This window comes from Galleria mellonella, unplaced genomic scaffold, assembly GCF_026898425.1.
Source record: "Galleria mellonella isolate WM207_F2 unplaced genomic scaffold, CSIRO_AGI_GalMel_v1 utg143, whole genome shotgun sequence".
In the NCBI taxonomy this organism is placed as follows: Eukaryota; Metazoa; Arthropoda; class Insecta; order Lepidoptera; family Pyralidae; genus Galleria; species Galleria mellonella.
In genome coordinates this window covers 644,102-658,531 of record NW_026441997.1, presented here as the reverse complement: position 1 = coordinate 658,531, position 14,430 = coordinate 644,102, and the positions used below count along the sequence as shown (strand labels likewise).

The 14,430-nt window shown below is 32.0% G+C and overlaps 2 protein-coding genes across 4 annotated transcripts in view; one reads left to right on the top strand and one right to left on the bottom strand.

The window, feature by feature from the left end:
* The first annotated feature begins 791 nt into the window (after window positions 1-791).
* LOC113516911 (COP9 signalosome complex subunit 8) lies at window positions 792-13,828 on the top strand. The gene is made up of 5 exons (XM_026901408.3): window positions 792-983; window positions 1,092-1,162; window positions 1,732-1,913; window positions 2,806-3,057; window positions 13,597-13,828. Exons 1-4 carry the CDS (start codon window positions 930-932, stop codon window positions 3,054-3,056), a joined length of 558 nt encoding a protein of 185 aa, XP_026757209.1. The 5' UTR covers window positions 792-929; the 3' UTR covers window position 3,057; window positions 13,597-13,828.
* LOC113516910 (chitin synthase chs-2) overlaps window positions 3,194-14,430 on the bottom strand; it is a 34,456-nt gene continuing 23,219 nt past the window's right edge. Inside the window, exons 3-23 of one of the 3 annotated variants that reach the window (XM_052891665.1) lie at window positions 13,554-13,798; window positions 12,618-12,784; window positions 12,093-12,420; window positions 11,796-11,995; window positions 11,175-11,493; window positions 10,831-11,051; window positions 10,335-10,602; window positions 9,994-10,256; window positions 9,708-9,918; window positions 9,163-9,363; window positions 8,860-9,086; window positions 8,457-8,624; window positions 7,708-8,013; window positions 7,377-7,618; window positions 7,144-7,300; window positions 6,910-7,062; window positions 6,369-6,545; window positions 4,790-4,957; window positions 4,462-4,705; window positions 4,011-4,156; window positions 3,194-3,710 (exon numbers count right to left, since the gene is read on the bottom strand). In XM_052891665.1, the coding sequence (XP_052747625.1) occupies window positions 3,519-3,710; window positions 4,011-4,156; window positions 4,462-4,705; window positions 4,790-4,957; window positions 6,369-6,545; window positions 6,910-7,062; window positions 7,144-7,300; window positions 7,377-7,618; window positions 7,708-8,013; window positions 8,457-8,624; window positions 8,860-9,086; window positions 9,163-9,363; window positions 9,708-9,918; window positions 9,994-10,256; window positions 10,335-10,602; window positions 10,831-11,051; window positions 11,175-11,493; window positions 11,796-11,995; window positions 12,093-12,420; window positions 12,618-12,784; window positions 13,554-13,798 (4,603 nt within the window). In that variant the 3' untranslated portion in view covers window positions 3,194-3,518. The other 2 variants (XM_052891666.1, XM_052891667.1) reach the window with 2 other exon arrangements.

The window sequence follows — 14,430 nt, the reverse complement described above, 5'->3', positions numbered from 1 at the left end:
CATTTCTAAACACATTTGAAAAAATTTATTTTTCCTCCAACTTACAATTTTAGGGTTTTCAAAAGACGTGTGAAAGACCGACAAAGCGAGAATAAATAGTGAATTAGGTTTACCTAGGTCACCAGTTGATCCTCTTCAGGGATTATGCACCGAATCATGCTTCTACAATGATTTGTTGGACCATCACATGTCGAGCTTTTATAAAAAAAAAGTATATGTACCTAAATTAAATAATTATAATTAAATTGAATTTATCACAAATTATAACTTTAAACAGCAACCATAATCATTTCGTGGTAAAATACATAAACTTCAACCATCAATTTCTCAGCTTAATATAATAACGTATTTAATTTTTTCCCTGGCTTATTACTTTTGACCTATATTTTAATTCTATTTAGCTAAATACAGTTTTTAATAACAGGAAAGTTCTGCATTAATTTTTTTCTTCAGTTCTATTTAGTCCGTAAATCAGGTTTTGAATTGGTAACACTACACTCATTTGGAATCTTATAAATATGAGAACAAGGTTAGCTTAAAATGTCAATATTATTGTTTTCCAACGTTGCCAGATTGGGTAAAAATATTTCTATTCGGCTACTTTTGGAGGAATGAAATTCTGAAGACATTTTTAGAGAAAAGTGAAAATATTATTTGGCAGGTTTATTGATACTGATAAACCATGTAGCAATATATGAAATATTCGTAATTGAGTAAAAGTAAAAGAAATCGTATCGATTTGGAAAATGATATGTAACATTTGGGTATAAATAAAAAATCACTTCTGGCAACCCTGAAGTGTTCATATGTCTATTTAAATCAAAACTTACATATTTTGTTTTTCTATATTCCTTAAAGTCGTAATTTGTAATTAAAAAGAACGACGCATCGAATAAACTTATTAATCATTAAAATTGTACCAATTCACTATGATTACGAATTTTGACAAACTGTGCGGAGAATTAGAAAAACAAGAATTAGAGGTATGCTCGAATTTATTTTTTAATTGAAGAGGTTATTTATATATATTTATGGAAAAAAGTTGGGTTAGTAGATACCCTTAGTTCTCATAAATTAATTTCTAATTACAGGCCCCTAATGGAGTTGCGTCGCCTACAACCTATTCTCAACTATTAGCCATATATTTATATCAAAACGATTTGTGAGTATGTTTACATTAATACCAAATAAAATACTAATAAAAATATTATTGCATTACATACTAGGAAGTGAAAAGAACAACAAAATGATGAGTTATTTGTTCTCTATTTATGATTAAAGTTTCCAACTAGTTGCTATCTTTATCAGTAGAGGACAATAATTGTTAATAATGGATCTAACTGCTCAATGCTAACAATACTCTATTAGGTCGATTTCCATGTAGTTCCCCTTAGAAACCATTGTGTTTTTTATTGTTGAATTGGTCACAATAGGCTAATGGACCTGCTTCATCCTTAACTGTCATCCCTCACAGTTACCCAGCCAGTGTATATTGAAAAAAGGGTTTATTTTTATTTGTGGTTCTTAATTATTGATTGTACATTTTTTTATTTCTTCATCACTTATAATAACTGATATTTATATCATACTCAAAAGTAACGAAAAATAATGATGATAATATACTTCAGAAAAAGTAATAGAAAATTATAAAAATATTAGGGCATGAGCCTCTAAATAATAATATTTAGATATATTTATTTAGTATTATTTCATTTTTATACTTCTTCACAGATGTAATGCAAAATTTTTGTGGAAAAGGATACCTCAAAATGTCACAAGCAGTAATCCAGAAATAGCAGCAGTGTGGGCAATTGGTCAAATGCTTTGGAAGAAGGACTTGCCTGGTACATACCAGGCCTTAGCAGCTTACGACTGGACAGAACCGGTTGCAAACATTATTAGAGCACTTGAAGGTTTTATTTTAAATGATTTATCATCATTATCTTCCTACTCCTATCCCAATTATTATTTGGTGTCAGCATAATATATTTTTGTCTTCCATTCTTCTCTACTCACAGTCATTTCTCCATTTACTCTTATTATGGCCATATTATCTTTTATCTATGTCAAAAAATACATATCTTATAAATAAGTAACCTTTTCCTGCATGAATCAGTATATCAAATAAAATCCTTTGTGTTAAAAGGCCTTATAGCCTTATAAGTGTGGTACCAAATTGGTACTTAACATCAGGTAAACTGCATGCTCATTAGCCCCCCTGAATTATAAAAAAAAAATTCATGCCTAAGTCCATCATACAGGTTCTCAGTAGGATAACTGTGATAATGCCTCTGTCATGTTTATGTTAGCATAGCATTTCCAACATTTTAAAGTTACTGGTCCATAGTTTGTTATATTAAAAAGCCAAATACAATATAAAGTTGCATATTCAAGATGCATCTCTTTCTTGATGATTCTATTCAAATATATGTGATGCCGACCATTTTCTTTCAAATGCAACTTTTATCAATGTTAGCTATTTTATACATACACCATTCTATTATTGTTCAATGTCCAATAATGACTAACTCAGGTTCTTTCAAGTACCTTTAGTCTATTTCCTTAGTACCTATATAAATGTAACTAATATAATTTAATAATTATTCTATAAAGTAATAAATGTATAATAAAACTTTCTGTTAGTATGCTTATTATCCTGGTCGATATTAAAAACTGCCAATCTTAATTTCCAATGAATTCTTTACTCAATGTTTTTAAATACCCATACCAGTCTTCAAAATTTACTTATTAATCTACTTATATTCATATATTTTTATTCAACAATAATTTATTCTTATTTTTCAGAAAAAGTGAGAGAGAGAGCATTTAATTTAATCGGCCGTTCCTATAGCTCCATCTCACTTGACACTGTGGTTGCTATGACTGGTTTGAGCAGAGACGCAGTATTGCACTTGTGTCGAGACCGCAAGTGGACATTAAATGAAGACAATATTACAATCCAACCAACACCTCCAACACAGCCTGCACCTTTACATACCTCCAGTGAGGATCAGCTCTTCAAACTTACAGAATTTGTGTCTTTCTTAGAAAACTAAAGTAAGTTCTTTTCTGAATTATTTAAACAGCCATATGTCCTCCAAATGTACTCCAATATGTATAAAATAAAACATAAAGTTATGATGAGTGGGACTGATTGACTTTATTGAGAATTTAATAAGAAAAACACTTTTAATCAAGTTTTAAAAGTTTTTACTGTTGATGTATAAAATAAAATATAAAAAAAATACAGTATTAAAATTAAGTGGCAGTGTAATATTAGGTTCTATTTTACAATAAAGCTATAAATTATCTAAATGGTACTTTGTGATTTTGCAATAATAATCTGCCTGAATCACAGAAATTTTGAAATATCACATGCATATATGATATTTAAAAAAAATCATAATAACTAATATACAATATGTAAAATGAGTATCTACATTGATTACGCTAGGTACTTGATGCTAAACATAGTTTGGCAACTCTTGGAAATTTGATCTGATCTATTTGATGCAGCATTAAAATCTTCCCTGGAAGGAAACCTGATTTTGCCTAGGTTGAAGCCTCATAGAGTTGCTATCGTCTTCGTCTCCCAAAGTTGTTTCATAGCCTCGGTTTACTTGCCCTCCATTTGGTTCCGCAAACACATCCTTTACAGAAATATTCGCGTTTGACGTTCGATGCCGTGGTACACCATGGTTATTGTTGATCTAAAAACATGATGTACAATTTTAGATATACATATTGACTATGATTTTTTGAAATTGTTAGGAAAAAACTAACTTTATAATATTAATAGTAAAGCAATATAAAGTATATTTACTATTAAGTAAATATACTTAATAGTAAATAATTAATTCTATAATTTCTAATTATAGAAAATGAAGTTTTTATTTAAAATAATAAAATGGACGAATACTGAAGAATGAATTCGTTAAAATGAAAAAAGATTAAATATTATTAAGTTTAAATAAAAAGATTTAAATCCCATTCAAGTTAAAACAATTTACCAATCCTGTGACACCATATTCATTATTTGCACCCAATGTTTGCATTTGCGACTTCCTTCTTTCTGCCATCACTGAGTTTCTTCGAGTCTCCAAAGCTTTAAGTGTTTCTCTCCGTAAGGTCATCTTGCGATTCAATACTGGAGTGCCTGTTATTTACAATTATTTACATTCAAAATAATTATGTATTATTTGCATTTAATAATTCAACATTTTTAAAATAGCAAAGAATGGGCGGATATCTAAAAATGTATCCGTACGATACAATGTGAGCTTATCTGTTGGCTCGCGAGCTCTATCTTGGACTACATCAGCGCTTTCCATCAGGGGAAATCGTGATCGTGGGCCCCTTTACTAGTACAAAAATAAATGGCGGCATGTTCGCCCCTTACTACGTTAGATATTACTATACTCATCGAGGCTCGAGGAAATAAAAAGTTAAGAAGAAAAGTACCTGGCCCATCATTAGCATTCATATTAAAGAACCGCTTCTTGAATGCTACATCAAGAGTGCCTATATTCCTCTTCTTTTGTCTTGCCTTTTCCAAATTATGGATAGTTTTCCGTCTGCCAACATTGTGGGGACCAGAACCAGAATCGTTGTCATAGTCATCATCTAAACCATTCAACTTTTGTAAATCTTTTACTATTGCTATTGCATTTTTATCTAACAACGCATCTTGTGAAAGATCTTCCGCCTGATGATAAAAATAATTATGAATTAGTTATTGCAATAATAGTAGTAATTACGAAAATCATGTAAGGCACTGAATTTCTTATACCTTCTTCGTGCAGAACCAGTTTAATTCCGTGGATGATAAAATATGTGAAAGAGTTCCAAATCTATGGAACAACATTGCAGTAAACTGAATAACCAGAATCAAAGCGAAGAAGAACACGAATACTAGACCAATTGGTTCCAGTTGCAAGTATTCTTTCGTAATTAATACCTGTAATTTTAATCATATTGATTAGCTGATATACCATAAAACAATAATTAAGAAGTATCAATTCCACAAAATCTCATAGAAAATGATTCCTGGTTACTACGATTATAAAATGTTCGCTTCAAATAAACGAAATATATGTATTTTTATTTCTATAATGTAGAATGGGTAATTCTAATTTTACTGGGTTTGCAGTAATAACGAATTTGTTCTTGATACGAGTATGATTTTAATACGAAAACAATGAAATATATACAAATTCACAATATGTTTGTATTGTGAATTCATATATAGGTATATATTCTAATCTATAATAAACTGACATGGACTCAGGATTCAATTTCCATAACTGTTTACCGTATAAAATGAAAATTAATTTTGAATGACTGATTCAATTAAAAAGACTGATTGTGCAAGATTAGATATTTTTAAAACATTTACCTGAACATGATAGTGAATTGTGTAACATGTAATGTGGAATAGCTAATGAGCTGAACCTTATATGGTTCACACATATAGAAAATAAATGTTTATGATAAAATAAATTAGTATGATTTTTTATAAATTAAATAATTTGTATGAACACTCAAGAGTTACCATAACGTTAAACAAATCACCGCGTCTTACGAGATATATATATTTACAAGGGAAACCAGTGACCCTGTTACCGTGTTTAATTAATAGAAAAGTTCCGCCACCTTAATAGACAGAATAGATACATTATTAACTTTCCAGTGTATTTATTGGTTTGGAATTGTGCACAGTTGGAAGGATTTATAAAGAAATTGCCAATACAGGCCGAAAAAAAACACGTATTTTCCGATAAAGTGCATTTAACACAAGTATCTAACTTTATATTAATTTAGGATATCTTCTTTTATTCGATCAAATTTTTAGGATTTTGGGACTTGGATTTATTAGGGTCTATGGAACCATTAAAGTGTCACCCAAACTGTTGAATCCTGCATCGATAGGACTTCATGCTGGTGTGCCATCCCAAGACAGACCGGTTAGAAGAAGGTCGTTAGACTTGTGAAGTGACACACATTGAGTGGTAACATTTGGCTATACCTCGCCTGTATCCTCGATGTACGTAATGTTTGTCTTTATCCCCAAAGGCCAATCCACGTGGAGTTGATCTTTGTTGAGTTGTAATAAAAACACTATCAGTATAAATAAAGCATTGAACATAACAAATGCAAAAACTGACTTATTACGAAGTTCTATCAAATCGCCAGCGATTCGGGCCTGTAAAATTTAATAAAAAACAAGATTGTTTATTAAAATGCATCAACTTTCAAGGGTGACTGGGAACATTACATAAGTGGACAACAACCGTGGATAGAAGTAATGAAAGTCGCGGTCCCAAGTCATCGTTGAAGGCCGATCACTGCATAGTGGAGTCACACGTTACCTCTTGTGAAACCTCATCATAAGTTATATTAGTTTTAACTCCAAAGGGCCATTTAAAGTGAATGTTGTCCTTGTTCAGTTGTAGCAAGAATACAATAAGTACAAAGAGGGCATTGCACATAAAGAACGAAAAAACAGATGAATCTCTCAATTCTTTCAAATCCCTCGAAATACGGGCCTAAAATCATGGCAATATTAATATCAAATAGATACCTTTAATACACACAATAATACATTAATAATCTGATACCTGAAAAGCAAACTTATTAAAAATAATACGTACATTTTAAATACATAATTATTTTTACTTTAAAAAGAGAATTTGTTTTAGAATACTTTTATTTTTTTTTTTTAACTAAAATTGTAATAATTTTTTTTTTTTAACTAAAATTGTAATAACACAGCAAACTTGGTAATAAATCAAAAAGTTGCATAAAAAAAAATCAAAAAGTTTACTATTCTTCATATTTGCCAAAATACAAATTTATAGGTATTTTGTGCACTATGTCTTCGAATGTATTATACTGATTTTATGCAATTACCTGTTCATCCTTATTTGCATCGATAGGATATAAATATTTGTCGATAAGATCTTTCCAAAACTGTAATTCAGCTGGACTCAAGAAATCCACTTCTCCTTTTTTCAATTCTGGGTCTTCAATCCAATAAGGGTTTATAAGATCATCTCTCCTTTCCTAAAATCAAAAGCACAAAACTTATTATATTTCAATAACATTTTGTTTATGAATATTCAAAAAATATTTATTCGTTCTTACTCTCGGAACAGTAGAAAGCGTATCCGTTTCAGAATCAGAATCGTGTTCTTCTTCTGGACCTTCGGCGAGAGCATCCAATTGATGATCTCCATTAGTACTACCGCGGTGACCCACTGATAATTTCCGGCCTCTATTCAACCCATGCGGATCAATCGACCTATAATTAAAATTATTATTAATGGTTTTGCTAATATAAATGGATAATATTTATACATAACTATTGATATACCGACCTTTCAACGATATCCATTTTTTTCTCCAACTTCTCTAGCGTGGATGCTATATGTAATAACTGTACCTTTTCTTCATTTCCTTTCGGATGAGTGCACAATAAACATTTAAAGAGACCAGCAAATGAAAACTCAATAGATCCTTCTTCCTCGTTACTGTTTACTCCAGATAAGAAACCAAGCAATGATTTCTGTTTAGCTTTTTTCTTTGCTTCCTCAGCTTCTTTCTTTTCTTGTTCTATTTCCTAAAATGTATACAAGAAATTGTTACGACCTTATAGGAAGTTACATACATATTTTTTAAAATAAATTACTAATCGATGCATAAACGTACCTTCTTAGTTTTCTTTGTCTGTACTTCTCGAGTACCCCATGATACAACATTTAAGTTGATAACAGAATACAAAATCAACAGCAAATACATAGAAGGTATAGATAGAAGATAAATAATACCCGGTACAATACACCAAAATTCTTGCGGATGCAAACATGCCGCTATGAAAAATGAACTGGAGAGAGCTATCAAGAAAATAGCTGAAGGAGAACCGATGCCGTCCTCGCCTAATTGTAGCGCAGTACCAACAATCACAGCCATCATTATCATAGCATATGCTGTAGATAATATTTGTGCCACCAACAACTGAAATATAATAATTTTATTAATTTCAATTTGTGTAAAGACACTCAATGTAATCCTATAGATTTAGATAACTAAACTTGTAATACTTGTATTGATAATATTTCTTCAAACTATACTATACCTTGTCCTGTTAGATTCGATATTGGAATTCAATGAAGACTATTTACACAGTTAATAATCTTAAATTCTATTTCTTAATTAATCTATGATTTTTTTATTAATATTATTACCTAAATTACTAGCGAATAATCGCATCTTTGTCCGCATGGAATTCTATTGTAAATAAGCCCATAAGGAATGTGCAAAATAACCACATTTGTTCAGCCAATTGTGTACAATTGAAGAACAAATATCCAAAAATTTTCATATTTCATACTAAAATTGAGTATTTTACTAAAATTTCACATTTAATTAATTAAAATAATATTAAAAACTTTTACAACCTGAATTTCGGATTTCATCGTGAAGCAAACGAACATAAAAATCAAAATAGGGTATAAATTATACTCGAAGGAAGTCCAGTTGTCAATTCGAAAAGCCGCCACGAAAGCACCCACTAACATAAGGAATATAGTGCCGGGGCCCAGGATTGTACCGCCCATCAACATCATCTGAAATCAAATATTTTATTCACATTATTATTTTTTGACACTTAAACTACCACAGCGGAAGATTAGTTAACCTGCCTAGTAGTAAACGATTACCGTAACTTTTAACATGAGAAATATCACATACACGTATCCGATCCTGAAGAAATTTTTATATACAGTTTTTGAAAAACTGCTATAGACTGAAGTAATAAATATTCTTAAATTTATAATTATATTAAAACAATAAATTAATAACCTGATATGCAATATATGGTGTCGAGATATTGTCATTAATTTTGATCGTATGCTTGTAATCCATAAGCAAATCCATAATATTAGCAATAGTCGATGGTACCCAACGACGACGCTGATTATAAAATTCGCTGAAACCTTCAGGACAGTGAGTGTATGCGTCTGAAGCAGCTGAATATTCTACACGATAGCCACGTTGCAGTAGAAGCGTACATAACCAACGATCTTCTCCTAAAAAATGTTAGATAAAATTTTATAAATGGTAAATACTTATTGCTGTTATTTACACTTATATACTAGTTTTTACCTTGATCGTATTGTACGTAATGTCGAGCTTCGTCTGATCGCAAAGTATATTTTTTCATAACGTTATCATCCATCAAAGCCTTTCCTCTGAATAGAGAAAAACACCCAGGACTACAAAGCACGCATCCAATCATGTGTTCCGTCGCTTTTTGCAGCCAATGACCAATAGCATATTCAAACATTTGATACCATACCATCGGACCTGAAAATTATATATATCATAATAAAATTTTCAAATAGAATCATCTCAGAATGAACGCATTTGGACAGAATATCAAAATTGCATCTGTCACAAAATTCACTGACAGCCAATTTTTATGTAATGAAAAGAAATTAGAACACACTTGTTCAGAAACACAGGGACTACTGACCAAAGACACATAAAATAACTGGTTTGAAGCATACTAAAGCATAAGCAAACTGGTTTGAATTACTTGAAGGGCAAAATTATATCCACATTCTAAAAATGTTATAAATTGTTCCATTTTATAAAAAAATAAAATATGCCTTCGCTTTGCTGATAGAAATAAAAACAGTAGTACATACCTGAGCCAACGGGGTGAATACGACCGCAAGCAGCACCCAAATTCTTGTTTTTCTTCATCAAATCAATAAGCAGTCTTACAGCGTGTGGTTGGAAATCAATGTCTCCATCAAGTGTGAGTAAGTACGTGTTCTCTGCCATCACTTCCTTCCTATCCACAGATATTGGAAGCTCCATCAAACGGTGGCCCAATAAATAGTACATATACATCACCTGAAATAATATACTTTTAACTTTCGTTCTGTCTTTATTACTAGTATTTTGGACTACACTATGATTATATTATACCTGAGACCAACGTTTTCTGTGACGAATTTTTGCTTTATCTTTAAGATGACAAATCATTTTGGTTTTTCCTGGTAAAACCCAGGTTAATCGTCCTCCATATGGTGCAGGATATTTCTTCGGAGGTCGAATACGAATTATGGTCTGATGTACTTCAGAGGCAGCTTCGTCGATAGTGTCCACTAGAAGTTTAACGAAACGATTCACTTGAGAATCGTCGTCACTGTGATCTGATATTTCAAAAGCGTCGTCCAGAAAGATATGTGCTGAAATAAATTTAATAAGATTAGATTTTATAATAAAATCATTAATTGAACATTCCAATTATTGAAAAACAGCATTACTTTCGAATTCATAATAATCGGGGTCTACCACACGAAGATACTTCTGAGCGACACGGCGAGCACATTGATCTTCATCTAATCGAAGGATAGACTTCAAGAACTCCATCATCTCATCTTTAGTTTCATGCCACATAGTAGCGCATGCATATATTCTGGTAATTTGATCAGACGACTTCACTGTTTTAGGAGTGGAACCGGTGTTGTCTGTGTGAACTGATATAGTCTCATAGTATTCGTCTCCTTTCTCTTTTTCAATTTCAGCAAGATCCTAGAAAAAAATAAAATTTTGTATTTTTTGTCCAATTCTTAAACTTATAAAGCTGTTCATCTAGATAGATAATGTTAATTTTATTTTTAAATTTATCCATGACATAAAACTATGTTAGATTATTGTAAATCTACTTATTTGCTTTAATTACATATATCTGCACTTATTGATTTAATTATATTACGAGACTCGGATGTAAATATAAATAGTAAGACATTATTACTTTACCTCAGTCTTAACATCTTTGTGATCATCTCGTTTTCTGTTCAACGCCATACTTTGATCTATAAGCAATCCATTGTACATAGGTAAGACGAATAACTTTTCAGTTGATGCCAGACGTTCGGCTTTTGGAGTCCATATGTGTATTGTGATCCAAGTCTGTGACAGCAACCATAGCAGCCAAATCCATGCCATTTGTCGAGATATGAAATCGCTAAGTGTGAAGACTAAAAATAAAAAAGTTAGTTTAAGAAACTTATTTTCACAATTATCTTTCCGAGTAGTAGTACCATAACAGGAAATAACAACTAAAAAATTTAGTTGAAGAAATTGTAATATTATAACATTACCTGGAGGACTTTCAAAGAAGAGGTAATCTGGTACAGTTCCGTGGAAGAAGCAGTTATCGCCGTTCCTAATACCGCATGCTGCGATTAAAAAATTTACCACCAATGGTATCACTAAATTGATAGGAAAAGCATAACTGAATCCTTGAATCAAAATCTTGCAAGCAAATTTCCCAAAAATGTAACAGAAGTAGGCTGCAAACACTTGAATGAGTAATACGTAAAACGCTGATTTATGTGCTGCTGCAATTTCCACGGAATCTCCCGTTAAAGTCACATTTGCCAGGTCCGGTATTACGGTACCCCCGAGTTGAATTTGAACCTGAAACATACAAGATTTTTAAATCGAAAACTACACGTCAAACAAACAAAAACAATGTCGACCTCTGTGGTGCAATATTGGGCACTTTGTGTTAATGAGGTCCCGGAATCGATATCCGGGCGGGTCCAATTAGAAAACGAACTGTTTTTAATAGGCTCGGGTTACTGTATTCTGGGTTATGCCTCCATACGCTCACTTTTTGTGTCGTAATATAAGAACCAAATGATTAGCGTAATTGTGTAGCACTTATTATTATATAGATTTCTTAAATATACTATTACTCAAACCATAATTAAATCTACCTCTTCAACAACAATGTTATGTGGTCCAAATCCTGCGTTAAATAGTTGGAAAAACATAGCAGGTTCGTCGCCGTCTATCCATATAGCGAATAAAATGCAAACAAGGAACAGCATTATCTTCCATACTGACATAAATCTGTAGATGAAGTACCGTGAGAGATTCAGTTCTTCTTTTATTCTTCCTAGACTTTTGATGATACCTAAAAAACATTTAATTTTGTGTTTATGATTTATGTTAATTCTATCGATGTAAAGAATATGTTTCTTTTACATATACAATTTGTAGTATTTGCTTACCGATTGGACTTTGTCGTGTAACATAGTTCTCCCACCAGCCCAGTGATATGCATAATGAAGCCACAGGTATTAACCATAATACTGGTTTATTTTCTGATAAGGGCCACACAAGGAAGCCAGTAACTTGCGCAACTATGGCTACCATATCTACAATTACTTTTACAAATCGTTTTGAATCTCTTGAATTACGCGACAAAAGTCCCAGGATAGCAGGAACAATACAAAGACAATTTGTTAACATTGCGCCTTTTACCACATCTATTTCAGGGAGGATTTTGAAGAATAATATTGCCATTCCTATAGTGTGAAGAGATTCTGCTATAAACACCTGTAAAATTATACAAAAAAAATCATGAATTCATAAAATTATTACGGCCATAGTATAAAATCTCTTGATATATAGGTACAAATATCGAATCCAAACGTGGTATTTTTAGCTACTGCAGCACACATATATAGCTCCTCAAATTTTGTCACTTTTAGAATATATAATAACATATGATAAAAAGTAAATAATTAACTTACTACAATAAACTGTGCGCTTGTAGGACGTTTTGATGATTTGAAGAAGCAAATTCTCACAGATCGTATCAACGTTCCTATTTCAGGAATAGCATATGCCGCGAGTAGAGCCCACATCCATGCCACTCGTTCTTCATCTGGCAGGCTGACTAAAAATTGTTTATCTCTACCTGAAACATTAAAACGAACGAAAGATGTACGATAAGATGGGGTTCTCAAAATAGACTGAAAGAAATCATTTAAGGGATAAATCCGTTTATATTAAGTTTATAATAAAAATGCACATCGACATTATTATTTATTATAACCTAATATCTATATTATTTTTCGTGAATAGGCCACCATAGAATAGACCACCCCTTACTTTCCCGTGGGTGTCGTAAAAGGGAGGGCGAGGGATAAGCTACGGCGTCCTTCTTAAAACATCTCTAAAGCCTAACTGCGGTTGCCAACACGCCTACCGAGCGTGGCAACTATTGGCAAAACTCCCCTTATGGAGAAGCCTTATGTGCAGGAGTGGACAATTAACGGCTGATGATGATCTATATTATAAGCGAATGTACGGAAGCATATAAATAAATAAAAATATATTATCAAGCGAATAAATATCTTGCTTTTGGAAGTGTTAAATATAATGTGTTTTACATTATTTTAATCTTAGATTCAATTTAATATTTGAATTTAATAATTGTATTGTACTAAATTATAATATTCTTTTAAACGTCTTTGCCTATTTGTTGTATGCCTATTGATACACATGTATCAGACATAGACTGTATCTATATATTCTAATCTATTGTATATTATTACAGGAATATTCCTGTAATGATTAGATTCGAATAAATACTATCGATATGTCCAATTTTTCTATAATTTAAAACAAAGCAAACACCAAACATACGATCGTAGCTAGTTTTATAAGTGTACTTGTCAACTTACCTAAATTTTTATTACAAAAAGTTATTCGCCTATCTTTTTTTAGCTGCGAGGTCATAAAGAGCACGGTGCCTTTTGCAATGACTCCGGAGCCCAATACTACGACGAAGGTGACGAGATACGCCAGCACCTTGAGCAGCCGTACAGTGAACTCCAGACATTTCTGACTTTCCATCGACCCACTGTCCTGCTTCGGCGGGAACTCTCGGAACACGTCCCATCCTTTTGTTTCGTGCACTGTTCTTTGGCTGTAATAAATAAAAAAAATACATTATGCATGGATAATGTTTAATTTGTAAGATCACTTTGGTACTTTAACAATAACTAATCATTTACGGCGTCTTAAAAAAGTACATTATATCAACTTGCGCTTTTACTTTTGGAAAAATAAGGTAAACAAAATATGGATAAAATCAATAAATGGACGTAGTTAGGGTTAATAAATACTCCTAATTCCATCATAAATAGTACCAACATACTCCTACATAGGTATAATGTATGTTCATACCTACTATACTACATACGAGTGTAATAGTACTCATATCTTTATGCTTCTCTGCCGATGTTACACGAGAAAAAATATATTCATCAAGTGAAATCTCACGCAATGCTGCGTTGTCGCATGCAATGGATATTGATTTCCTTCCGATAGATATATATACCTATCTACAGAATCTACTTGGATATTACAATTAACGTTATCTTAGAAAAAAAAAACAAGGAAACCTATTTCCTATTAACCCGAGCTGATTTTCAATGCGTATACCGTTTTCCCTAAACGCACGAGTAATATAACGTACTACGTACTCACAATGCAATTCCAAAAAGAGACAAGTAAATGGTTACATTAGTGTGCGCATTGACGTATTTAGAATTGTTT

Bases quoted from the DNA above. Each gene is read 5' to 3' on its own strand.
- LOC113516911 (XM_026901408.3), top strand. From the start codon at position 930: ATGATTACGAATTTTGACAAACTGTGCGGAGAATTAGAAAAACAAGAA. The intron at 1,163-1,731 runs GTGAGTATGTTT...ACTTCTTCACAG, and splicing joins TATTTATATCAAAACGATTT to ATGTAATGCAAAATTTTTGT. The intron at 1,914-2,805 runs GTTTTATTTTAA...CTTATTTTTCAG, and splicing joins CATTATTAGAGCACTTGAAG to AAAAAGTGAGAGAGAGAGCA.